The 25,354-nt window shown below is 53.6% G+C and overlaps 1 protein-coding gene across 1 annotated transcript in view; it reads right to left on the bottom strand.

Moving 5' to 3' along the window:
• Positions 1 to 19,269, bottom strand: part of LOC133344092 (focal adhesion kinase 1-like) — a 36,081-nt gene extending 16,812 nt beyond the window's left edge. The window contains exons 1-17 of the mRNA XM_061554046.1: positions 19,042 to 19,269; positions 18,590 to 18,827; positions 16,408 to 17,042; positions 14,861 to 15,024; positions 14,310 to 14,397; positions 13,864 to 13,943; positions 12,044 to 12,103; positions 10,717 to 10,774; positions 9,982 to 10,122; positions 9,372 to 9,449; positions 9,094 to 9,192; positions 8,283 to 8,424; positions 3,997 to 4,053; positions 2,909 to 3,006; positions 2,142 to 2,217; positions 1,159 to 1,262; positions 538 to 653 (exon numbers count right to left, since the gene is read on the bottom strand). Coding sequence (XP_061410030.1) covers positions 538 to 653; positions 1,159 to 1,262; positions 2,142 to 2,217; positions 2,909 to 3,006; positions 3,997 to 4,053; positions 8,283 to 8,424; positions 9,094 to 9,192; positions 9,372 to 9,449; positions 9,982 to 10,122; positions 10,717 to 10,774; positions 12,044 to 12,103; positions 13,864 to 13,943; positions 14,310 to 14,397; positions 14,861 to 15,024; positions 16,408 to 17,042; positions 18,590 to 18,617 — 2,024 coding nt within the window. The 5' untranslated portion in view covers positions 18,618 to 18,827; positions 19,042 to 19,269. The remainder of the gene's footprint in view (positions 1 to 537; positions 654 to 1,158; positions 1,263 to 2,141; positions 2,218 to 2,908; positions 3,007 to 3,996; positions 4,054 to 8,282; positions 8,425 to 9,093; positions 9,193 to 9,371; positions 9,450 to 9,981; positions 10,123 to 10,716; positions 10,775 to 12,043; positions 12,104 to 13,863; positions 13,944 to 14,309; positions 14,398 to 14,860; positions 15,025 to 16,407; positions 17,043 to 18,589; positions 18,828 to 19,041) is intronic.
• Positions 19,270 to 25,354: the final 6,085 nt, after the last annotated feature.

Genomic DNA, 25,354 nt, shown 5'->3' with positions numbered 1-25,354 from the left:
CCTCCTCCTTATTCGAGAACCAAACATCCCACACCTCCTGATTCTGACCATTCCTCCTCTAAGACACTGGTTGGTGGAACCATCAATGCCATCAGAACATCAACACATGACGATGTGCAAACATCTACTCCATAAAATGTATTATTATATTATTTTATTTTTATTTTATTTTACTTTTATTAATAATAAAAAAATGTACCTACTTGACTTTACCGAAAAAACCTAAGAATATTAATCCTTGCAGTCACAAAAGCTTCAAATCTAGAATTAATGTAAATTTTAAGACCAGTAGTGCAATTGTGGCCATGCAACTCAAAGTATGGACCGTAGAGTGAACCACTGCAGTCCACGTTCCTTCAGTGAAGAAGGATCATCACAACTCTTACTCCATCTACGGAAGCCCTCTCGTCGTGGCTAGCAGACCTGGTACATTGGCATTCAGCGTCTAAACGTATTGCTGCCTGACGCAGCAACAATAACGACAACAACAGCGACAACAACAACAACAACAGCGACAACGACGACCCGTAAACCCACCTGTGCACTACCTTGCGGCTCTCCAGGTACGAGAGCGCCGTGCTGATCTGGCAGACGAAGGAGAGCAGCAGGTCTTGCTCCAGCTCCAGAAAATTGGTCTGCAGGTACTTGCGTAGCTGCGAGCACGCACACCACCATCACCACCATCACCACCATCACCACCATCACCACCATCACCACCATCACCACCACCATCACCACCATCACCACTATCACCACCACCATCATCACCACCATCAATAATAAAAAAATACAAAGATCCCCCGTGTAGCCTTGCCAAACTGTTGGGGCAAGTGCTGTTAGCAAGCACCTATGAAAGCCAGAACGGCACATGAAGCGGTGGGTGGCCAGCACCACGCCCGGCCGTCTTTGTCTCCCCAGTGGCAATGTTTACACACCGCACCAATTACTCATTTGAGGCTGAGACGATCTAGGGGAGGCCCAGGACCGGTTCAAATAAATCGTCACCGGTGATGGCCGTGAGCGGGAATCGAACCCGGGTCACCAAGTTCGCAGCGCATAGTACTGACCGCTACACCACCGCTCCCTGCCACCATCACCACCACCACCATCACCACCATCACCACCATCACCGCTCCCATCGCCTGCCGGCCGCCTCACCTCCCCGTAGAGGCAGAGCTCCATGAGGAGGCTTTGTGGCTCTCCCTCGGCGATGACGCCCACGAAGCGGACGATGTGAGGGTGGTCAAACTCCTGCATCGTGTCTGCGGAGAGCGCGGCGCGTTAAATACATCAAAGGTGAGCTCAGAAACACGCTCACAACCCACAGCTCATCACAATACTCACCAAAATGTTCATTACCTAGCCACCATACTCATGAACATACCTCAGCATAACACCTCACCGACTTACCTCACCACCTAAGTGATTACCTCACCACCTTACTGATTACCTCACCACCTTACTGATTACCTCACCACTAAACTCACCACTAAACTCATTACCTCACCACCACACTCTCCACCATGCCACCATTCTCGCGACCATATTCGCCATCGTACCTCAACCACTATCCCTCACCAGTCACAGCGTTCAAAACAACTGGTGGCGATGATGAAGACGATGAATAAATAAAGAAAAACTATGATAAATTGCTGATGCTAATTTGCTAATGAGTTGTGGATGAAGATGTATTGTTGATGATGAGGATGTTCACAACGACGATGACGATGATCTTGTTGTTGGCGATGTGCTCGTCAATGATGACGACGATGATCTTGTCGTTGGTGATGTGCTGGTCAATGATGACGACGATGATCTTGTTGTTGGTGATGTGCTCGTCAATGATGATGACGATGATCTTGTTGTTGGCGATGTGCTCGTCAATGATGACGACGATGATCTTGTTGTTGGTGATGTGCTCGTCAATGATGATGACGATGATCTTGTTGTTGGTGATGTGCTCGTCAATGATGATGACGATGATCTTGTCGTTGGCAATGTGCTCGTTAATGATGATGATGACGATGATCTTGTCGTTGGCGATGTGCTCGTCAATGATGATGACGATGATCTTGTCGTTGGTGATGTGCTGGTCAATGATGATGATGATGACGATGTGGATGGATGTGATGTTGACGTACAGGCCTCCTGGAGGAATGCCTTGGACACAGTGGGATCCTTGCAAGTCTTCACGGCCACAGGCACCTCCACGCCGTCCTGCGGGATCAAGACGCAGACAACGATGCTCCCAGTACCCTACAAAGGGCAGCACAGAGCAGGTGCTGTTGCAAGCAACATGTCTTCCCCGTCCGCCTTTGTCTCCCCAGTGCTAATGTCTACACACTGTGCCAGGTACACTCATTTAAGGCTGAGTCGACCTAGAGGAGTCCCAATACCGGTTTAGACTAATCACCAACGGATGTGAGCCGTGGCCTGGGATTCGAGCTGGGGCACCACGTGCAGTCAGATGGTCGAATGGATAGAGGGGTCGACAAGAACAGAGACAGAAACACAGCCACAGAAATGCAGAGTTAGAGAGTCATGCAGATGGAGAGACACAGCGAGGGAGGTACATGTAGATTGGGAGACGGATGGTCAGATCGTCAGACAAACGGAGAGATACAGATTAATCGAGTCACCGAGATGTCAGGGATTTAGGATGGACTCTGCTGGGGCTAGCATGGGCTATGTCTGTACGTCGAACTTCTTTCCCACCGTACGTAGCCAACCGTGCTAATCTGATGTGCGGAGATTGACCTCGTGTCCCTGGGTCCTCACGTCCCAATGTCCTCCCTGAGCCTGCGTCCCACTGAGGCCGTGTCTGCAAGACCTCGCTGTGCCCCCCCCCATGAGCCCGCGACCCCTGGGGGTCCCCCTGGGGGTCCCCTGGGGGGCCCCGTGGCCTGACCTGGTCGGTGTAGACCCCGCGGTGCACGTCCCCGAATTGTCCCTCCCCGAGGCACTCGGAGACGCGGACGCTGGCGCGCGCCACCTCGCCTCGGCGCACTTTGGGTGACACGGGTAGGGGGGTAGGGGGGGGCACGGCGTGAGGTGGTGGGTGAGGTGGTGTGTGGTGGGCGAGGTGGTGGGCGAGGTGGTGTGTGGTGGGCGAGGTGGTGGGCGAGGTGGTGGGCGAGGTGGTGTGTGGTGGGCGAGGTGCTGGACGAGGTGGTGGGCGAGGTGGTGGGCGAGGTGGTGTGTGGTGGGCGAGGTGGTGTGTGGTGGGCGAGGTGGTGGGCGAGGTGGTGTGTGGTGGGCGAGGTGGTGGGCGAGGTGGTGGGCGAGGTTGGTGTGTGGTGGGCGAGGTGGTGAGTGGTGGGCGAGGTGTGGTGTGGTGGGCGAGGTGGTGAGTGGTGGGCAAGGTGCTGGGCGAGGTGGTGGGCGAGGTTGGTGTGTGGTGGGCGAGGTGGTGTGTGGTGGGCGAGGTGGTGGGCGAGGTGGTGTGTGGTGGGCGAGGTGGTGGGCGAGGTGGTGTGTGGTGGGCGAGGTGGTGGGCGAGGTGGTGTGTGCTGGGCGAGGTGTGCTGTGGTGGGCGAGGTGGTGTGTGGTGGGCGAGGTGGTGTGTGGTGGGCGAGGTGGTGTATGGTGGGCGAGGTGGTGTGTGCTGGGCGAGGTGGTGTGTGGTGGGTGGCCCGCGGCGCACGTGGCCTTCACAGTGCATGGGGTGCGGGGTGTGCAGTGCGGGGTGTGCAGTGCGAGGTGTGCGTTGCGAGTGGTGGTCATGGTCCACGGGGTGTGGAGCGCGTGGAGTTGCGTGGGGTGTGCAGTGCGTCATTGCGTGGGATGTGCAATGCATGGGGTCTGCAGTGCGTGATGCGTGGGGTGTGCAGTGCGTGGTGCGTGCAGTGCGTGGTGCGTGCAGTACGTGGTGCGTGCAGTGCGTGGTGCGTGCAGTGCGTGGTGAGTGCGTGGTGTGGGGTGTGCAGTGCGTGGTGTGGTGTGTGCAGTGCGTGGGGTGTGGTGTGTGAGTGCGTGGTGCGTGTAGAGGGCGCGCACCAGGCAGGCAGCAGTACGTGCTGTCATCGTCCGGGATCTCGGCGTAGTCGTCGGCGTCTGTACGAGGGCAGCCACGCATCGTCACGGGTACAAAGACAAAGATCCCCCGTATAGCCTTACAATACTTTAGGGCCAAGTGCCGTTTGCGAGCACCTCGTGCACACAAACACACGCAGAAATACACAGACACACTCTGACAAATACTCAAAAACACTCACACAGACGGGCTGATTGGGACAGGGACTCCAGACACAATCGCACACCGAGAAATGCACACACACACAAACCCACACCGACTCGCTCACACAGATTCACTCACACACGGACACACCCGCAGACAATGCCGCTCACAGATTCACTCACTCACACACGGACACACCCGCGACGCGCACAGATTCACTCACTCACGGACACACTCGCAGACAATGACGCTCACAGGTTCACTCTCTCACTCACACACGGACACACTCGCCAACAATGACGCTCACAGATTCACTCACTCACACACGGACACACCCGCAGACAACGACGCGCACAGATTCACTCACTCACACACGGACACACCCGCAGACAATGACGCTCACAGGTTCACTCTCTCTCTCACACACGGACACACCCGCAGACAACGACGCGCACAGATTCACTCACTCACACACGGACACACCCGCAGACAATGACGCTCACAGATTCACTCTCTCACACACGGACACACCCGCAGACAATGACGCTCACAGATTCACTCACTCACACACGGACACACTCGCAGACAATGACGCTCACAGATTCACTCTCTCACACACGGACACACCCGCAGACAATGACGCTCACAGATTCACTCACTCACACACGGACACACTCGCAGACAATGACGCTCACAGATTCACTCTCTCACACACGGACACACCCGCAGACAATGACGCTCACAGATTCACTCACTCACACACGGACACACTCGCAGACAATGACGCTCACAGATTCACTCTCTCACACACGGACACACCCGCAGACAATGACGCTCACAGATTCACTCACTCACACACGGACACACTCGCAGACAATGACGCTCACAGATTCACTCTCTCACACACGGACACACCCGCAGACAATGACGCTCACAGATTCACTCACTCACACACGGACACACTCGCAGACAATGACGCTCACAGATTCACTCACTCACACACGGACACACCCGCAGACAATGACGCGCACACAAAGAGTGGCACGCGCCACGTGCAGGGGATCGACACCGGTACACCCCCCACACCGCCCCCCCCCCGCCCCCATTTGGCTCTCATGACCCACTCCCCCCAACATTAGGGTTCGACTCCTGGTCTGGGGGTGAGCTCCTAGACTGTGCACTAGGTTACTGGGCTAGCATGGGCTATTTATGTACGTTAGAACTTCTTTCGCACCGTACGTAGCCAACCGTGCTAATCGAAGAGGCTAGCTTGGGTTGAGAGGTGAGCATGGGTTGAGAGTGTAGCATGGATTAACATGGTTTGAGAGGCTAGTGTGAGCTAGCATGGTTTGAGAGCGTGGGTTTCATTTGAGCTGTGCTGGGCTCGCAGGGTGGTGGAGCGGCCCGGGTTGGCGTGTGACCGGGCCAAGCAGGAAGCCGAGTGAGAGGATGGCGAGGATGTGGGAGAGGGAAGGGAAGTGAGGCTTGCCCTGCGGTCTCTCTCTCTCTCTCTGTCCCCACACTCAACCCAGTGTGCCATGCGTACACAGTACGTACACACACAGTACACACACACAGTACATACACAGTACATACACACACAGTACATACACAGTACATACACACACAGTACATACACACACAGTACATACACACAGTACATACACACACAGTACATACACCGTACATACACACAGTAAATACACACAGTACACACACAGTACGTATACACACAGTACACACACGGTACACACAGTACATACACACACAATATACACACAGTACGTACACACAATACATACACACAGTACACACACAGTACATACAGACAGTACATACACAGTGCATACACATAGTACATACACACAGTACACACACAGTACACACACAGTAGATACACCGTACGTACACACAGTACATACACACACAGTACACACACAGTACATACACACACAGTACACACACCGTACGTACACACACCGTACGTACACACAGTACATACACACACAAAGTATACACACAGTACGTACACACACAGTACATACACACAGTACACACACAGTACACACACAGTACATACACACACAGTACACACACAGTACACACACAGTACGTACACACAGTACACACACAGTACATACACACACAGTACACACACAGTACACACACCGTACGTACACACAGTACATACACACACAAAGTACACACACAGTACGTACACACACAGTACATACACACACAGTACATACACCATACATACACACAGCACAATCAGTAAACACAGCACTCTTATTAAATCAGAATAATAATAGAGTCGAACCAGACACCGAAATTATTGGCAACATTTTTTTTTACATTTGCTGCTCCGGAGCTAAAGGGAGGCGTGGGAGCGAACACAAAATTAAAATCGATTCGGTTAACCGGTTCACCGTGGTGGGCTTTACATTTCGTTGGTGCTGTCTGGGCGGGCTGTGACTCACCCCTACAAACACTCGCCCCTAAAAACACTCACCCCTAAAAACACTACAAACACTCACCCCTACAAACACTCACCCCTACAAACACTCGCCCCTACAAACACTACAAACACTCACCCCTACAAACACTCACCCCTAAAAACACTCGCCCCTACAAACACTACAAACACTCGCCCCTACAAACACTACAAACACTCGCCCCTAAAAACACTACAAACACTCACCCCTACAAACACTCACCCCTAAAAACACTACAAACACTCGCCCCTACAAACACTCACCCCTACAAACACTCGCCCCTACAAACACTACAAACACTCACCCCTACAAACACTCACCCCTAAAAACACTCGCCCCTACAAACACTACAAACACTCACCCCTACAAACACTCACCCCTAAAAACACTCGCCCCTACAAACACTACAAACACTCGCCCCTACAAACACTACAAACACTCGCCCCTAAAAACACTACAAACACTCACCCCTACAAACACTCACCCCTAAAAACACTACAAACACTCGCCCCTACAAACACTACAAACACTCACCTCTACAAAGACTCACCCCTAAAAACACAACAAACACTCGCCCCTACAAACACTACAAACACTCGCCCCTACAAACACTACAAACACTCGCCCCTACAAACACTAAAAACACTCGCCCTGGTCCTGTCGATGCAGCCGCGAGCCACAACTCGGATCTCTCCATGTCAAAATTGCATCTCGCATCTCAAAAAATGCGCATCGTTCAGTTAGTCATCGGCCCTCCGCTAGCGACTCGCAAGCGATATTAAAACACATTCCTCCTGCGGAGGGAGCTGGTAGTAACGTTGGGTTGCTCGGTCAATGACCAGGGTCAACGGCGGCGTGGTGTATTTCGCAAATATGCTCGACTGTGAGGGCGGGCACAAGCCGGCGTGAGTTGGTTAAACGTTCAGTTTTATAAGGGCACCACGGGGTGACCAGCCCCTCCCCACCCAGCCCCACCCCACCCAGCCCCATCCCTCCCACCCCCCCACCCAGCCCCTCCCTCCCTCCCCACCCAGCCCCTCCCTGCACGACGGACGGACGGACACAATAATCCCCTGTGGGCTGGTGTAACCAGGAGGTTCCAACCAGTACTAGCACTGGTGAACACCTATACTGCGACTCACTCGCAAAGCGCGATGGGCTAAAGGGCCTTCCATAAATGACGTCACGCGATTTTGGACGATTTTTGACCCCCCCCCCCTTGTCACACGGCGTCACAAAAAGTCAGACCTCCCTCTCAAATATGACGTCACAAAGCTCTGCCCCCCCCAAAAAAAAAAACATGCTTCAAATCACTTTAAACTATTGTCATTGTAGGAGAAACATTTATTAAAAAGTCAATTTAATTAAGTAGAACGTGTTGTCTATATTTATTTAATGTTGCGCATTTTTACGCGACGTCACATTTCTCAAACCCCCCCCCCCCTAGCGTCACACATCGTCACAAATGTCTCACCCCCCCCCCCCCAGGTGCATGACGTCATTTATGGACGGCCCCTAATCGTCGAGTGCTCACTCGTGTTGGACGACTGGCTGGGTGTGCGAGGTGGCTTCGTGTGGGATGCTTGGGGCTACCCCCCCCCCCGTCTCACCGAATGCTCCGCTGGGCCCCCCAGCCCCCAGCAGCGAGGGGACCCCCCCGTCCACGCCCCCCTGCGCCACGCGGCAGTGGCCGTCGAGCAGCGTGGAGAGAGACTCGGCCTCGGACGACCCCCGGACCAGGAGAATGAGCGGCTGCGAGACACAAAGACACAGATCCCCCATGTAGGTACTCATTTGAGGCTGAGTCGACCTAGGCGATGCCCAAGACCGGTGCAGACAATCGCGTCACTGGTGTTGGTGGCCCGTGAGCGGGAATCGATCTCGGTCTGACAGGTGCGTAGCGCAGCGCGCTAACCGCTGCACCACATCTCCCCGCGGGAGGAGCACACACACGTGCACAAACAAACATTAACACAAACACACGAATACATGAAGACACGAAGACAGGGACCCCCCTTGTAGTTACACCAGGCTGTTAGGTCACGTGCTATTGGGTGGTGTGGCCGCAGCCATGTCCAGCCAGCCTTTGTCTCCCCAGTGCGGACGGTTTACACACCGAACCGGGCACTCATACACGGCTGAGTCGACCTAGGGGAGGCCCAGGAACGGCCCAGCTCATCGCCGACGTTGGCCGTGAAGCAGGCAAGGCTGATGAGTCGGGTGCCCTCTGTTACCTCCTCTCCCAGGCGTTGGCTAAAGTGGTCCCACGGCAGGGAATCATCACCAGCTGTGGTCAATCCACTGCCTGGATTACACTGCGGGCGAGGGGAGGGGTCAATCTAGGATTGAAACCCCCACGACCCCCCCCCTACCCCCGCCGTCTGTGCGTGCGTGAGCGGCGAGAGTCGTGGCGCGCCTCACCGTGCCCGAGTCCCTGAGTCGGAGCTGCACGCAGCCTCGCTCCGCTCCCTGCACCGCCTCCACTCGGCACACCGCGTCCAAGCGCGCCAGCAGCACCGGCTGGGGGGGGGGAGTGGGGGGGGGAAGAGGGGCGAAGGGTCAAGGTCAGGTGCATGAGCGGCAGGTGAGACGTGAGGATGGGTAGAGGGCAAGCGGGGGGTGGGGAGGTACAGGTGAGGGGTGCGGTGGACACGGGAGGGGTGGACAGGTGAGGGGTGGGGTGAACAGGTGCTCCCCACCTCGGCGGTCGTGTCTGTCGAGTAGCTGATGTCGCTTTCGGGTCCAATCACCAGCTGCACCTGCACGGGCCACTCGTTCTGCGGGGGAGGCGGGAAGGTGGGAGCAGCAGGATGGACCTAACACCCAGAACCCCAACTCGCACCCCCAACTCGCACCCCCAACTCGCACCCCCATCTCGCACCCCCATCTTGCACCCCCATTCCGCACCCCCATTACGCACCCTCATCCCACACCCCCACCTCGTACCCCCATCCCGCACCCCCATCCCACACCCCCATTCCACACCCCCTTCCTGCTCCCTCATCCGACACCCCCATCCCACACCCCCGTCCCATACCCCCATCTCGTACCTCCATCCCGCACCCCCAAATCGCACCCCCATCCGGCACTCCCAACTCGCACCCCCTGCCCGTACCCCCGTACCACACCCCTTCCCGTACCCCCATCCCGCACCCCCTTCTCGTACCCCCACCTCGCACCCCCATCTCCCACCCCCATCCCGCACCCCCTTCCCGTACCCCCAACTCGCACCCCCTTCCCGCACCCCTATCCCGCACCCCTTCCCGCACCCCCATCCCGCACCCCCGTACCACACCCCCCGTCCCGCACCCCCAGCTCGCAGGGCACGCGCTCCTCGTAGAAGGGCCGCACGGCTGCCATGAGGCGCAGGCTGCGCTCCATGCACTGCTCCTGGGTGAGTCCCGCGTACAGACGCAGCACCTCCTGCACCTGGCGCCGCAGCATCTTCACCTGCACAGGCAACCCGCATGGCGCGAGGTCGCGCGAGGTCACGTGACACGGGGTGAGGTCATGTGAGCTCGCGCGAGACGAGGTGAGGTCACGTGAGACGGGGTGAGGTCACGTGAGGTCGCGTGAGACGAGGTGAGGTCACGTGAGACGGGGTGAGGTCGCGTGAGACGAGGCGAGGTCACGTGAGGTCACGTGAGACGGGGTGAGGTCACGTGAGGTCACGTGAAACGGGGTGAAGTCACGTGAGACGGGGTGAGGTCACGTGAGGTCGCGTGAGACGAGGTGAGGTCACGTGAGGTCACGTGAGACGGGGTGAGGTCACGTGAGACGGGGTGAGGTCACGTGAGGTCGCGTGAGACGAGGTGAGGTCACGTGAGGTCGCGTGAGACGGGGTGAGGTCACGTGAGGTCGCGTGAGACGGGGTGAGGTTGCGTAATGTGGTTGTGCGAGACCGCGCGCGTGAAGGTGTGCTGTTGCGTGAGGTTGCATGAGGTTGAATGAGTGTTGCGTGACAGTTGCATGGAGGTTGCGTGAGAGTTGCGTGGCAGTTGCACAAGAGTTGCATGACGGTTGCGTGAGAGTTGCATGCGTCACCTTCATGGTGGTGAGCAGAGACTCCGGGAAGAACGCACGCAGACCCCGCTCCGAGCGCCTGGGGGGAGCAAGGCGGGAGGTCACGTGGTGCTGGGGATCCGGGGGATCATCCCCCTCCCCCCCCTTCCCTCCCTTCGCCGTTCCAAAGAAGAGGCCGGGGCTGTGTGCCCCCTCCCCCCCCTCGCTCTGCTGACGAGATACTGAATGTCGAAACCGGTTCAGAGTTTGCTTGTATTGAAGCAATTCCCCTGAGACTGATGCACGACCGTGCAGAAAGAGCCGTGCGGCCGGTGTTCAACTAATACAACGGGGGGAAATCCTACACGAAAGAAATATGGGACGGGTATGGGGATTTTTCGTCTCACTTTTAGTCTCCCCAACGACTCTGACGTTTGTTTTGTTGTGACCTCTGGTCTGTTCTCCTCTGGGGACCTGACCTGTCCGGTGATAGAAAGAATGGGCCATTGCCAGAAAATCGCCTATATTTTATATATAGAAAGTTCCTGTTAAGGACGCACACACAGACCCACACACACACAAACCCACACACACACAGACCCACACACACACAAACCCACACACACACAGACCCACACACACACAGACCCACGCACACACAGACCCACACACACACAAACCCACACATACACAGACCCACACACACACAGACCCACACACACACAGACCCACACACACACAAACCCACACACGCACAGACCCACACATACACAGACCCACACACACACAGACCCACACACGCACAGACCCACACACACGCGGAGTGTTGCTCCTAAGGGGCCGTCCATAAATGACGTCACGCACCTAGGGGGGGGGGTCAGACATTTGTGACGATGTGTGACGAGGGGGGAGGGGGGGGGTTGAGAAATGTGACGTCACGTCAAAATGCGCAACTTTAAATAAATATAGACAACACGTTCTACTTAATTAAATAGACTTTTTAATAAATGTTTTCTCCTACAACATCAGAGTGCAACGCCACGTTAAATACGCACTACAATGACAATAGTTTAAAGCGATTTGAAGCATGTTTTATTTTCAAAATAAAAATATGGTTTTGGGGGGGGGGGTGGCAGAGCTTTGTGACGTCATATTTGAGGTGGGGGGGGTCTGACTTTTTGTGACGCCGTGTGACGAGGGGGGGGGGGGGTCAAAAATCGTCCAAAATCGCGTGACGTCATTTATGGGCGGCCCCAACTGCGTTAGCGCAGCAGCACCGCGTCAGAAGCGTCACCGCCGAACGATTCGCGTGACAAGGCGAAGGAAGGAAGTAGTCCTGCGCACGGCTTGCCCGCGTGTCACAACTCACTCCAGATGCTCGAAGAACTTTTTATCCCCCACTCTGTACGGGCCGCTGTTGTAGGTCCGCCTGCGTCAGTCCGCACGCACGCGACAAGGGCGGGGGGGAATGGGTGGGAACTCGAGAGGACTCTGCGCCATCTCTAGAAAAGGGAACTGGAGAAATTATCGCGGCAGGGCCAGCCGGTTCGCCGTGACTTTGCACGTGGCTGGCCTGTAACCACCCCTCCCCCCCAATATCAAACTGTGAAGGCAGCTGCAGCAACGAGAGTTGATGGATCACACTTAGTCGTGTTCATTATTCACACTTGAATAAATTATTCACACTTGAATAAATGAACACGGCTCATCGTTAATTGGCCCCAAAAAAATCTTAAGATTTAAAAAAAAAGTCCCAATGCAGGAGGATCCTGCTGAAGTGTTTCTTTCTTCATTCGTGACACGGACGGTGCCGCTAAGCGCTAACCCAGTTGCCCGCTTATTTCACGAGGGAGATCCGTGTCGCTGCGTGAGCACAGCAGCAGCAGCAGGAACAACAAAGACAAAACATCGATACGTTTTGCAGAGAACGACACAGCAGAGCCCTTAATGAATATCGCACAACTCACCACACCAGGCGCTTAACAATCATAGCCTAAACGCACAGTGGGAAGGGGTGAGGCCTGTGGGTAAAGTAACGTGGTCATTTTCGAGTTAAAGCTTTCGTGACTGCAGGGATTCATCTTCTTGGTTCTTTCGGTAAAGTCACGTAGAAGGGAAAACAGGTCTGTCGAGAAGTCATTCAGACTCTGTCTTCTCGACAGACCTGTTCTCCACCTGAGGACGGCTGCTTGCGTTATGGCCGAAACGTCGTGAGAATTATTTTAGTATGTTTTATTTTTATTATTTTATTATTTCCATTCTACGTGACTTTACCGAAAGAACCATGAAGAAAATAAGTATAACCCTTAAAAACAAAGTTTTTCACTCTAAATCCTTTATATGCGTGGCGGCTAGAGTCCTCTCGTCCTCTGGCTTGAGATGGCTGCCACCTATGGGTCAGATGATTGTCTGCAGTATTAAACAATTGGTAATAAAATATTTAATTTGTTTTCCCTAAACAGTGTAAAATTTTGGAAAAAAATGTTCACGAACATTAATTGTCACGCACAACGAGTCTGTGTGGAAAATGTCAACTCGATTGGATCATGGGAAGTGGGTTAAAAAACGACCGAAAGATTTACACGGTCATAAGCAAGCAAGCACGCAAGCAAGCAAGCGAACTTATGAAGGATTAAAAAACGTGGTCATCGTGGGAAGGGGCGTGGGCCGATGTGTGGAGTGGGCGTGGTCACTCTTTGAAGGGGCGGGGCTGTGGGCTGAGTGGGCGTGGTCACTCTTTGAAGGGGCGGGGCTGTGGGCTGAGTGGGCGTGGTCACTCTTTGAAGGGGCGGGGCCTGTGGGCTGAGTGGGCGTGGTCATCGTGTGAAAGGGGCGGAGCTGTGGGCGGAGTGGGCGTGGTCATCGTGTGAAAGGGGCGGAGCTGTGGGCTGAGTGGGCGTGGTCATCGTGTGAAAGGGGCGGGGCTGTGGGCTGAGTGGGCGTGGTCATCGTGTGAAAGGGGCGGGGCTGTGGGCTGAGTGGGCGTGGTCATCGTGTGAAAGGGGCGGGGCTGTGGGCTGAGTGGGCGTGGTCATCGTGTGAAAGGGGCGGAGCTGTGGGCTGAGTGGGCGTGGTCATCGTGTGAAAGGGGCGGGGCCTGTGGGCTGAGTGGGCGTGGTCATCGTGTGAAAGGGGCGGGGCTGTGGGCTGAGTGGGCGTGGTCATCGTGTGAAAGGGGGCGGAGCTTACTGGATGTTGAGGCAGCCGAGCTGCAGCGCCATGCCGTCCGATTCCCTCTCCACGTGCTCCTCGTGGAACGCGTGCCACTCCTGGTACAGCGCCAAAGACAAAGATCCCCCGTATAGACTGAACACACTGTTGGGGCAAGTGCTGTTAGCGAGCACCTATGAAGGCCGGCACGGCGCACGAGGGGGGTGGGTGGCCAGCACCACGCCCGATCGCATTTGTCTCCTTAGTGGCGATGTTTACACACCGCATCAGGTACTCATTTGAGGCTGAGTCGACCTAGGGTAGGCCCAGGACCGATTCAGAAAGTTGTCACTGGTGTTGGCCGTGAGCGCTAACCGCTACACCACCGGGTACAGCGCCACACAGAGACAAAGCTCACAGCATCCACGGCGCGTCCAGGTGTGTTTGGGGGGGTGGGGGGCGGCGGGCAGGTTGCCGCAACTTACCTGCTGGTACAGGTAGGTCAGAAGCACTGGGTTCTTGACCAACTCGTCCCAGAACCCCTTGGGCAGATATCGGATCCGCAGGTCGTACCTGTGGAACAGAGGCGAGGGCTGCCATCACAACAGCCTGGATCGGTACCGGTGGGGGGTTCGATTATTTAGATTATTTGGTTGCTATAAATGTCTGCATGATAAGTCACTTCGTTGAGCTATCATTTGTGATCGCCAAGTCGCTTCTGAAACAGAGGTTAGTCGCTAGTGGGCTTTAGCTGGTGAGCTACAAAACATGTTTTTAGTTTTATTTGTATATTTTTTGAAGTGATTTGCTTACCTTTCCTATACTTTGCACTCATATCGTAGTTTTTGTATCGTTTGTTGTTGTAACGTTCTGCCCTGACTGGACATCTGTAAAAAAAGAGCTTTATCGCTCATCGGATTCCTCCCCCAGTACAAATACACATTCTGGTGGGCGAGTTGAGGTTGAGCGGGAACGTGTTTAGGGTCGGGGGGGGGTGGTGGGGGAGCTGGGGGTCACCCTCCCCCCTTCTCCTCACCTGCACAGCAGTGGCGTCACGTGACTCGTGCGCACCTCTCGCACGAGCCACGTGTGCGGCAGCCATCGGGAGGTGCGCGTGGGCACGTGGGCCTCGCGCAGCGCGAACAGCCCCACGATGGCGCGCGCGTGCGGCCGCGCCTGCAGCATCGCGTCCACCAAGTCCTGTGTGCGTGTGTGCACGCGCAGGTGTGTGTGTGTGCACGCGCATGTGTGTGTGTGTGCACGCGCAGGTGTGTGTGTGTGCACGCGCAGGTGTGTGTGGTGTGTGCACGCGCATGTGTGTGTGTGTACGCGCAGGTGTGTGTGTGTGCATGTGTGTGTGTGTGTGTGCACGCGCACAGGTGAACAACACGGGTACGCGCAGGTGTGTGTACAGGTGAAACGCAGATAAATGAAGGTGTGTGAACGGGTGCATCACGGGTGAACACGGGTACATGAAGGCGTGTGTACAGGTGAAACGCAGGTAAATGCAGGTGTGTGTACGGGTGTAACACGGGTGAACACGGGTACATGAAGGTGTGTGAACGGGTGGAACACGGGCGAACACGGGTGAACACGGCACGTGCAGGTGTGTGTACAGGTAAAACGCAGATAAATGCAGGTGTGTGAACGAGTGTAACACGGGCGAACACGGGTTTGTGAACAGGTGGAGACGGGTGTGGGGAAACAGGTAAACACAGGGGTATGCGCATGGCTATACACAAGTAGTGTACGGGTAAGACAACATGTGACTAATCGCTGGCACATGCCGGTGTGCTGACGGGTGAACACAATTCAACACAGGTAAACACCGATATGTGGACAGGTAAACACAGATGTGTGCATGACTATACAGGTACACAAGAGTAAACACGGATATGCACGAGACGTACACAAGCATATGAGTACGTGATAGGTGCTCGCTAACAGAACTTGCCCCAAGAGACTTACAGAGATCGTTGTTTTTATATTTGGGTCAAGTGTGTGTGGGGAGTGAGGCAGGTGTGTGTGGGGGAGTGAGGTGTGTTGGGGGGTGAGGTAGGTGTGTGTGTGGGGAGTGAGGCAGGTGTGTGAGGGGGCGGGGTTGAGGTGTGTGGGGGGGGGTGAGGTAGGTGTGTGTGTGGGGAGTGAGGCAGGTGTGTGTGTGGGGGGGGGGAGGTTTGTGGGGGGGGGGTGAGGTAGGTGTGTGGGGGGGGGGTGAGGCAGGGGTGTGTGTGTGGGGAGTGAGGCAGGTGTGTGTGTGGGGGGGGCAGGTGTGTGTGTGTGGGGGGAGTGGGGCAGGTGTGTGTGGAGTGAGGCAGGTGTGTGTGGGGTCACGATTATCTGAACCGGTCCTGGGCATCCCCTACGTTGACTCAGCATCAAATGAGTACCTGGTGCGATCTGTAAACATCGCCACTGGGGAAACAAAGGCGGGCCGGGCGTGGTTACCGACCACCCACCCCCTCGTGCGCCGTGTCCGCCTTCATAGGTGCTCGCGAACAGCCCTCGCCCCAACATCCCGTTCAGACTCGACGTGGGATCTTTGTCTCTGTACGCGGAACAGGTGGCAGTGTGTACACGCACCTGCACGGTGCTCTGCTCCCCGTAGGGAACGCTCTCGCTGCCCGGCTGCGCGCCGCTCTTGAAGTGGTGCAGCACGCAGAGCGACGGCCCCAGCGCCGCCAGGGCGCTGCCACCGCCGCTGGGTTGCACCCCGGGGCCTCGCAGGAGGCTGCTGGGTCGCGGGAGCGCGGGCACGGTGCTGCTGCCGCCCACAGCGGGGTCGTGGAGGGGGCTCGGCAACGGAGGCACGGAGGGACCTTGCAAGATGCTCGGCACGGGGGGCAGGGCGCTGGGTTGCACGCGGGGGGCTCGGGGGAGGTTGTTGGGTCGCGGGGTCAGGGTGCCGGCCGCAGCGGGGTCATGGAGTAGGCTGGGCAACGGGGGCAGGGCGCTGGGACCTTGCCTCCCCGTGCCGTCGCTCGCCAGAGTCGCGTATCTGACCCTGCCTCCTGGCAGTGGCAGTGGTGCCGAGTCGTCGCGCGAGGGGCCCTGCTGCTCTCGGGGCCACGAGGAACTGAGCGGGCCGCCGCCTGCGGGCCCGCGAGGCGAGGACTGCGCCGGGTGGCGCTTGGAAGACCTCTCCGAGGTCCGGCTCACCATCGCGTACAGAATGTCCGCAACTGGGACCAGCGGGTCGTTGACGTCCCTGGCGCGGCCTGCCGAGTGGGGGGTGAGGGGGTTGGGGTCGGAAGGGTTTTGGTCGCACGCGACGAGAGCTGTGCGAGCGTTGGGTCAAGCGCGCGGTTGGTTCCGCCGTAGTTTTTTTCGTGAGCTGGTCACGGCTTACGATGCCATCGAAAAGCCAGGGCATGTGGGATCTCCTTCACACTTTCGTGATCCTCCGCTCTCTCCCTCTCTCTGATCCTCGCTGCTCGTGGTCGTTAAGGACCTGCAGGAATTGTGGTATTGGCAGACAGAGCGATTCCCTGTTCACATTGGGATGTGAGCAGGGATGTCCTCTAGATCCTACACGAACGTATAATCATCACGTAATAAGTATCATGGTTTTACAAAACTCCAGTTCTCACGACCCAACACGCTACAAAATTCCGCATGAACCAATGTTTTCCCACTCAAATACACATGAAGTATTTCCACACTGCACGGCCCCTGATGATTGTTGAATACGACCCACGTGGCGCGCGCTAAGGAATGATGACTGCGCCACGTGCAACACGTGTCCACTCACCGGTACGATGGGCGGTGGTGGTGGCTATGCACGTGGCCTGTAATGCAGCACTGTCGAGGCAGCGAGGGTCGGTGGATCACACACAGCTGTTGTGCAACTACTGCAAGTGGACTAATCGCCACCTGGTTACATTTGTACGGGGATGCAGTGTTGCTTCCTCGTTCGTGCATGTGGATATTCTGCGGGTGCTTCGGTTTCTCATGATTCATTATCTGAAAACATCTTAAAAAAACAACAACCCAATGCAGGACCCTTCCGAAAAAGAGTCCTGGATAAGTAAGAACCGTATATTTAAATTAATTATCAAGTGGTGTCCCCTAGGTCTACTCAACCCTAAATGAGAGTAGCTGGTCGTGGTGCTGGCCAGACCACCAGCTCGTACGCTGTGTCAGCCTGCAAATGTAGTCGCTAATCGCGCGCGTCTCTGTGTTCATCTTTGTCTCTGTGTGGGGAGCACAGGTGGTGCATCTGTCGGTCGTCTCAGTCGGTCAAACCATGACAGCCTGCGTCTGTCCTATGACGTCCTGCCATCAGCGAGCCTTCCACACTTAACTTAGCCTCCAGGCGCACCTAGCCTGGCACAAGCGTCTTGGGGACGTCACCGCCACTTAGTGGCGATCGGCCGTGGTTGTTCGTTTGTCTGCGAATGATGTCTGCATGTACATAGACACGTGTGTAATTTGTCTCTACGTGACTCTTCCATGCGCCCCTTCGTGTCTGTGTGTTCTTTCAATACCTGCGCTTATATCTGTGCTTGCACGCGCGTGTATCTCTCAGTGTCAGACACATAGACGTATATATGTACCGTGTATGTATGTGTCGGCCTTGCTGTGCTTGTGTGTGTGTCTCTCTATTTGATTCGTATGCTGCGCTACGAACCCAGCGAGTCGAGTTTGATTACCGCTCAACGCCCACCAACACCAGCGATGACTATTTGAACTGACCCTCGGCCTGTGCCGTGTTGCTCTTCAAAGGTGCCCCCAAGTGCTCCGTGTGTCTCTGCGCGAGTCTCACCGTGACCGACTCCCGCCCCCGGCTCCATGCCCGGGCTCTCGAAGCTGTCTCCGACCCCTCCCTCTGCCACTCGCTTCAAGGTGCCCTGGTCCACGCGGGCGTTGTGGGTCCTGGTTGAGGGTCCTGGATGACGCTGGAGCCCTGCCTGGTTCTTTTTGTTCTGCGTTTGAGCGCCGAGTCTGAAACAGGAACCTCCGCTGCAAGCTGATAAGGGGCAGAGACCGCAGCGTGTTCAGCACTGTACGTACACATGGACACACGGACACACACCCACACACATAGAACTATAAGACAAAGATCTCCCGTGTAGCCTTCACAGAGTTGTGTTGGGGCAAGTGCTGTTAGCGAACGTCGGCACGGCTCGCGAGAGGGTGGTGGGTGGCCACAGCACCTCGCCGTGCCGCCTTTGTCTCCCGAGTGGCGATATTTTCACATCGCACCCGGATACTCACTTGAGGCTGAGTCGACCTAGGGGAGGCTCAGGACCGGTTTAGATAATCGTCACCGGTGTTGTCCGTGAACAGGAACCGAACTCGGTTCGCGGATTGTAAAGGTGCGAGTCTTGGTATAAAACCTATTTTGTCCACCGGCCCTTGTACTAAAACGTACCGAACGTTTGTCCAGGTTTAAAGAGTCCGGAGAAGTACCGGTCGGTACATACGTCCACACAGGGACATCGATTCGCCCACGTGGTATTTTAACAGATTGCGCTCGGGCATGTGCAGAGAGCGAGGAGCGCATGCGAAGGCCGTGACGTCACACCGCAGGGGGCGGGGTGGTGGATGTCACACACCACCACGTCATCGACATCAAACGTGATCACTCCGCTGCTGGATGAGAGCCTCCCCGATGTCATCGTGGCCGTGACCCCCACCGCCTACCCAACCCCCACGAGCGAAATGTTCCTCTCCGTTGGCTACGACCCGGTCATCAAGCCTGCACCGTCTGCCATCGTCCCGTCCCAACGACGGGTCTTTGCCCAAGCCGCGCTGATTTAGCTTGTATTTTGTTGTTATTATAATTAACGATGCGATGTCTTTAAACCTGGATATATGTTCGTTCTCTCATTCGCGTGCACCTCAGTGGTTTCTTCCTCGCTGTCAATCAATGCAGTTTACACGCGGACCCACCCAACGCAGCCAACACTCACACGTAAATACACACACGCGTATTCACCAGCAGAAAGCTATGCATAGGCACGAATGGGGGAAAGCATTGACCATGGTGGCTCAGGTTTGCTGATGGCAGAAATAACCATGACCGATGGAAATACACCGCAGTAAAAACGGGTGAATCATTTTGAAGTCGCGCTCAATTGCAGTCACCTATTGCAGGCCGTGGTAGACGCACGTGGCGTTAGGTGACGTCCGAAAGCGATAGACGCCACGTTGACCGTTAAGAATTCACGTGCGTTCGTGTATATTTACGTGTGCATGTGTGGCTGTGTGGGAATGGCATTGTGTGACATAGAGAGGAAACGAGAAAAAGACAGTGATTTGTTTTATTTTATTTCTAACTACGTGACTTTATCGAAAGAACCACAGAGTATGGATTCCTGCAGTCACGAAATCATCAAATCAAGATTGGGAAAAAACCCGACATGGACTAGAGAACAAATACCCCAGGTTATATTTTACTGAAATAGTCGCTCCATCTCCCCGCGGTAGACGTTCTATCAATACGCCTTTCCTCACTTCGGCTGACATTCCGGCATTAGTCTTGACCATGAGCCCCTTCTAAAGCGACGGCCGATACCACGCCATCACTTCCACCACACGTGCTCTAACCCACGCGTGTTCGTATGTTCGTTTCTACACGACATTCTAGCAAATGCAACTGCAGTACACATATTGAGAAAAACGTAATTAATTAGTTTACAAAAACGGAACAAGCTTCGCTGAGATCAAACGAAAAAAAACCCGCAAAATACATCAATGTATGTGTACACATATATATCAGGAGGGAAGAGGGAAATCAGACAACATGACGCGCTGCAGATACGCCGTGCCCTCGGGACGGCCCAAGGTGACGGCTCGTCCCGCAGCCGTGGTTGGATCAGCAGCGCTCCTCTTGTCTCAACCTGTTAACTGAGCCGGAAGCTACATTTACCAGCTACCCACACCGCACCAGTGGTTTTGGTCACGGAGTTTCCATTATGGAACCACAATGAGGTGTGTTTTTTTTCCTTTTTGTTAGCCACGTACACACATACGTACGTACACACACGTACACACACGTACACACACACACGCAAGGCCGTAATTATAATATATATTGGGGGGGGGGGGGACACATCCCCCCCCCCCCAATATTCAAATATGCTTAAAATGCCCCCCCCCCCCCCAATATATTGCTATTAAAACAAATTGCTATGCTATGTAAATAAAAACAACAATTTGCTAAACATTGGCCACAATATCTGGACTTGTCTTCATATAAATCAATGTATAGATTTCTGTTTATATAATTGTGGTTATGGTTGTACTTTATTAATCCCTAATCTCTGCCATTACATACAATGCAACAAGAAATGGTAAAAAAAGTAAAAACAGAGCAAAGTAATGCAAAATAAATAAAAAAGCCCATCCCACGTGCTAGTGAATTATAACTGGAATTTTAAAATGCCATTTTTTTAAAACACTAAATTGGAAATAGGAAAATGCTTTTATAATCCTCGCTGTTTAAATGTCATTATAAATGCCATATGTCAGCTCGTATCACGAGTGTGTTATCATGGATCGCTTACTACATTTCCATTGCGCGTAGTTTTGGTTCATTATTTTAATTATCAATAATTTTTTGGTGCAACCCCTGTAAACTCTCCCCTTCGGTTTAACGTGCTCAGCCGTTTTGGCCTGGTCGCCATAGACATCGCCTTGGCGAGATGTTAACTACCTCGCCTGGTATACAGGAGGACGTGGGTTCGATCGCGACCGTGGCGCCTGCATATTTGGAGTTTGCGGTGTCTCTCTCCCCGGGGTCGCGTGGACTTTTCTCCGGGTCCTTCGGTTTTTTCCCTCTATATTTATAAAGTGTTTGGCTGCTATACATTTGCACGTGATACGCCAGTTCGTTGAGCTATCGTTTGTGGTCAGGTCGCTTCTGAAACACAGCTACATAGTTCAGTGGGCCTCACCTGGTAAAATAAAAACAAATGAAAAAGAGCGTCTTAGTTCAATGGGTCTTACCCAAAATAAACTGCCTGACTTGACTGATCTGGCTACGCAGATTTACCGGGGCCTGCCCTCCGTCATCAAGGTCGCTCATGATCAAGGCATAACCGCCGTTGTGTTATGCGGGTGTTATCTATTCCACCCCGTGTCAGAGTTGATCTAAGAGTGAAACGAGAGAACACATCACTGGAAAGCGCACGAGAGACGTTGGCATGACTCTCCCCCTTCGAAATCGAAGACATGCTCACCGGGTATCCACGATCTACACACGCGCACACATTATACACACGTACGCGTTCAAATGAATGCTAAGTCATAAAAATGTGACCATCCCTTGAGAAAAAAAAACTGAACAGGCGAAGTCTCGCTCAGACACAGAGCTGCACCGTATTTAATTCCGCAATTAAAACACGAAGCTGTTACACCTTCTTCTTGGTTCTTTCGGTAAAGTCACGTAGAATGGAAATAATAAAATAATACAAATAAAACATAATAAAATAATTATCACGTCTTCTCAACAGACCTGTTCTTGACAGACCTGTTCTTCACCTGAGGTCGGCTGCTTGCGTTGTGGCCGAAACGTTGTGAGAATTATCTTATGTTTATTTGTATTATTTTATTATTTCCATTCTACGTGACTTTACCGAAAGAACCAAGAAGATGAATCCCTGCAGTCACGAAAGCTCTAAATCTGTTACACCTTGAGTACATTCTACATGAACCGGCGGTGTGCACCATGTTAAGTATTGTGTGTATGTATTCTTGTGTTTGTCTCGGTGTGATATTGAAAGTATACGTGCATACCTTTGGAGATATATGTTTAAAATATGTTACACAGCATCATTGCGAGTTTGCTAACGAGATGGTCCATCTCCAGAGATTATGCAGGTGGAATATTTGATAATTCAAACATTTAGCTAACAGCCCTGGCCTGTTGATAGCATTGTAAGCCTTGATCCAGGTCAATAACCTGATGTGTACATAACACACTTGGATGTTATAGGTGGCACGCACGAAGATAAAGATCCCCCGCATAGCCTTGACAAACTTTTAGGACAAGTGCTGCTAACGAACACCTATGAAGGCCGACACGGTACGCAAGAGGGTGGGTATCCAGCACCACGCCCGACCGCCTTTGTCTCCCAGTGGCGAAGTTTACACACTGCACCGGGTCCACTTTTGAGGCTGAGTCGAGCTAGGGGAAGCCCAAGACCGGTTCAGATAATTCTCACTGGGTGTTTGGCCGTGAGAACGAATCGAAGTCGCGTCGCCGGGTTCGTTCGCTGACCGTTGCGCCACCCCTCTCGCAAGCTGGTGGTTTCCTCTAACTACTGTAATTGGAAACATCTTTTTATTATACGTTCAATCCCCAGTTTTTTTCGTCGCCCAACCACAGCCACAGTCGAGTAGACGGAAGTTGGAACGGAGCGCCTCAAAGGAAAGTTTCGGTGGTAATTCAAAAGGTTATAGAGCATCGAGCAGCATCGAGATGCACCCACGGTAGAATCTTGAGTTTGACCCGCACATGATCCAACTTCTCAACTGTAGCCAGCTGATGGTCTCCGATGATTTACACACATACCCAGACTTACATAAGACCTACAAAAGACTGTGGATTAAACCCCAGGGTGTCAACATCTTCTCGTGTCACGCATTGCACGAATGGCATTTGGCCCCGTCCTGAGCAACTCTGATTATAATCAAAAATTAACCCGTAAAAACTAAGTTTTTCACTATAAATCCTTTATATGCGTGGCGGCTAGAGTCCTCTCGTCCTCTGGCTTGAGATGGCTGCCACCTATGGGTCAAATGATGCCTGCCACCATTAAGCAATTGGTAATTAAATATAATTTATTTTTTCCTAAAAAGTGTAACATTTTGGAAAAAAAATTTTACGAAAATAAATTGTCACGCACAACGAGTCTGTGTGCAAAATGTCAGCTCGATTGGATCACGGGAAGTGGGTTAAAAAACTACCGAGAGATCTGCACGGTCGTAAGCGCGCAAGCAAGCAAGCAAGTGAACTTAATATAAATGATTTAATAACTCGCCTTTTGCCCATCCAATGACGGGTGTATTGCAGTAAATCTGAAACTTGCAAGCGAAAAGCAGCCCGCGACGTGATATTCATTGCATCAACTCGTGTGCAATTTGTAAGACCGCAGTGACACGGACCGATTGCATTTATAAAGGTTAAAATCCCTTGTTCATCACGACGTCCTTTTTACTTCGATGTCTCAACAGCGTTACGGAGATCACGTGACGTGAGGGTTCTGCCTGCGTAGTGAGGGTTGTGAGTTGACGCCGAGGAGGGGGGGAGGCGCCCCCCCCCCCCCGCATGTGGAGTGACGTCACCCGCTAATTATTGTTAATTGGGGGGGGGGGGGGGGGTGTCCATTTTGAAGACGTCACCTCTTCTTGATTATTAATTAGGGGGGCTGTTCGATGTGGAGTGACGTCAACTCCCTCATGATTATTAATGAGGGGGTTGCTACATGTGGAGTGATGTCATCCGCTCATGATTATTAATGAGGGGGTTGCTACATGTGGAGGACGTCATCCGCTCATGATTATTAATGAGGGATGGGGGTCCATGTAGAGGACGTCACCTGTTCATGATTATTAATGAGGGGGGCTGGCCGACGTGTAGTGACGTCACGCGCGGGACACACAGACATTCTTGGCTCATTGTCGTCGTAGATTATAACAAAGAGCAGTGGCACAGCAGCAGTTAGCGCTACGCTCACGGCCAACACCCGGTGACGATTATCTGAACCGGTCCTGAGCCTCCCCTAGGTCGACTCAGCCTCAAAGGAAGTGCCCGGTGCTGTGTGTTGAAACATCGCCACCAGGGAGTCAAAGGCAGAAGTGTAATTAATTAATGCAGACAGGATTCCTTGCAACAGAGTTTCTACTTGGCGTTTGAACATTTTAACACAACTCCTGTTTTATTGCCAGAAATATTAAAACCGTATTTTTTCCTACTATGATACTGGCCTAAAAAAAGGTCCCATGTTAAACCGTATAGGCTGACAGCTAAGGGGCCGTCCATAAATGACGTCACGCACCTAGGGGGGGGGGGGGGGGACAGATATTTGTGACGATGTGTGACGAGGGGGGGGGGGGGGTTTGAGAAATGTGACGTCACATCAAATGCGCAACTTTAAATAAATATAGACAACACGTTCTACTTAATTAAATAGACTTTTAAATAAATGTTTTCTCCTACAACATCAGAGTGCAGCGCCACATTAAATACGCACTACAATGACAATAGTTTAAAGCGATTTGAAGCACGTTTTATTTTGGGGGGGGGGGGGGGGCAGAGCTTTGTGACGTCATATTTGAGGGGGGGGTCTGACTTTTTGTGACGCTGTGTGACGAAGGGGGGGGGGGGGTCAAAATCGTCCAAAATCGCGTGACGTCATTTACGGACGGCCCCTTATGTCTGAACTTTTGCCAAGTACACAGGATTTAGATTTAATTCCCGAAATACGAAACGCGTTCGGCACACAGCCCTCGCGAGCCGCCGTCTGGCCGGGCTCCCTCTACATTTCCCAGCGCGGATAGTCGTCACGGCCCCCCCGCGTCG

Source organism: Lethenteron reissneri, chromosome 19 (genome assembly GCF_015708825.2).
Source record: "Lethenteron reissneri isolate LAM-NWPU_2019-01 chromosome 19, ASM1570882v1, whole genome shotgun sequence".
In the NCBI taxonomy this organism is placed as follows: Eukaryota; Metazoa; Chordata; class Hyperoartia; order Petromyzontiformes; family Petromyzontidae; genus Lethenteron; species Lethenteron reissneri.
Note: the sequence above shows the minus strand (reverse complement) of the source record. Positions and strands in the feature narration are given on the sequence as shown.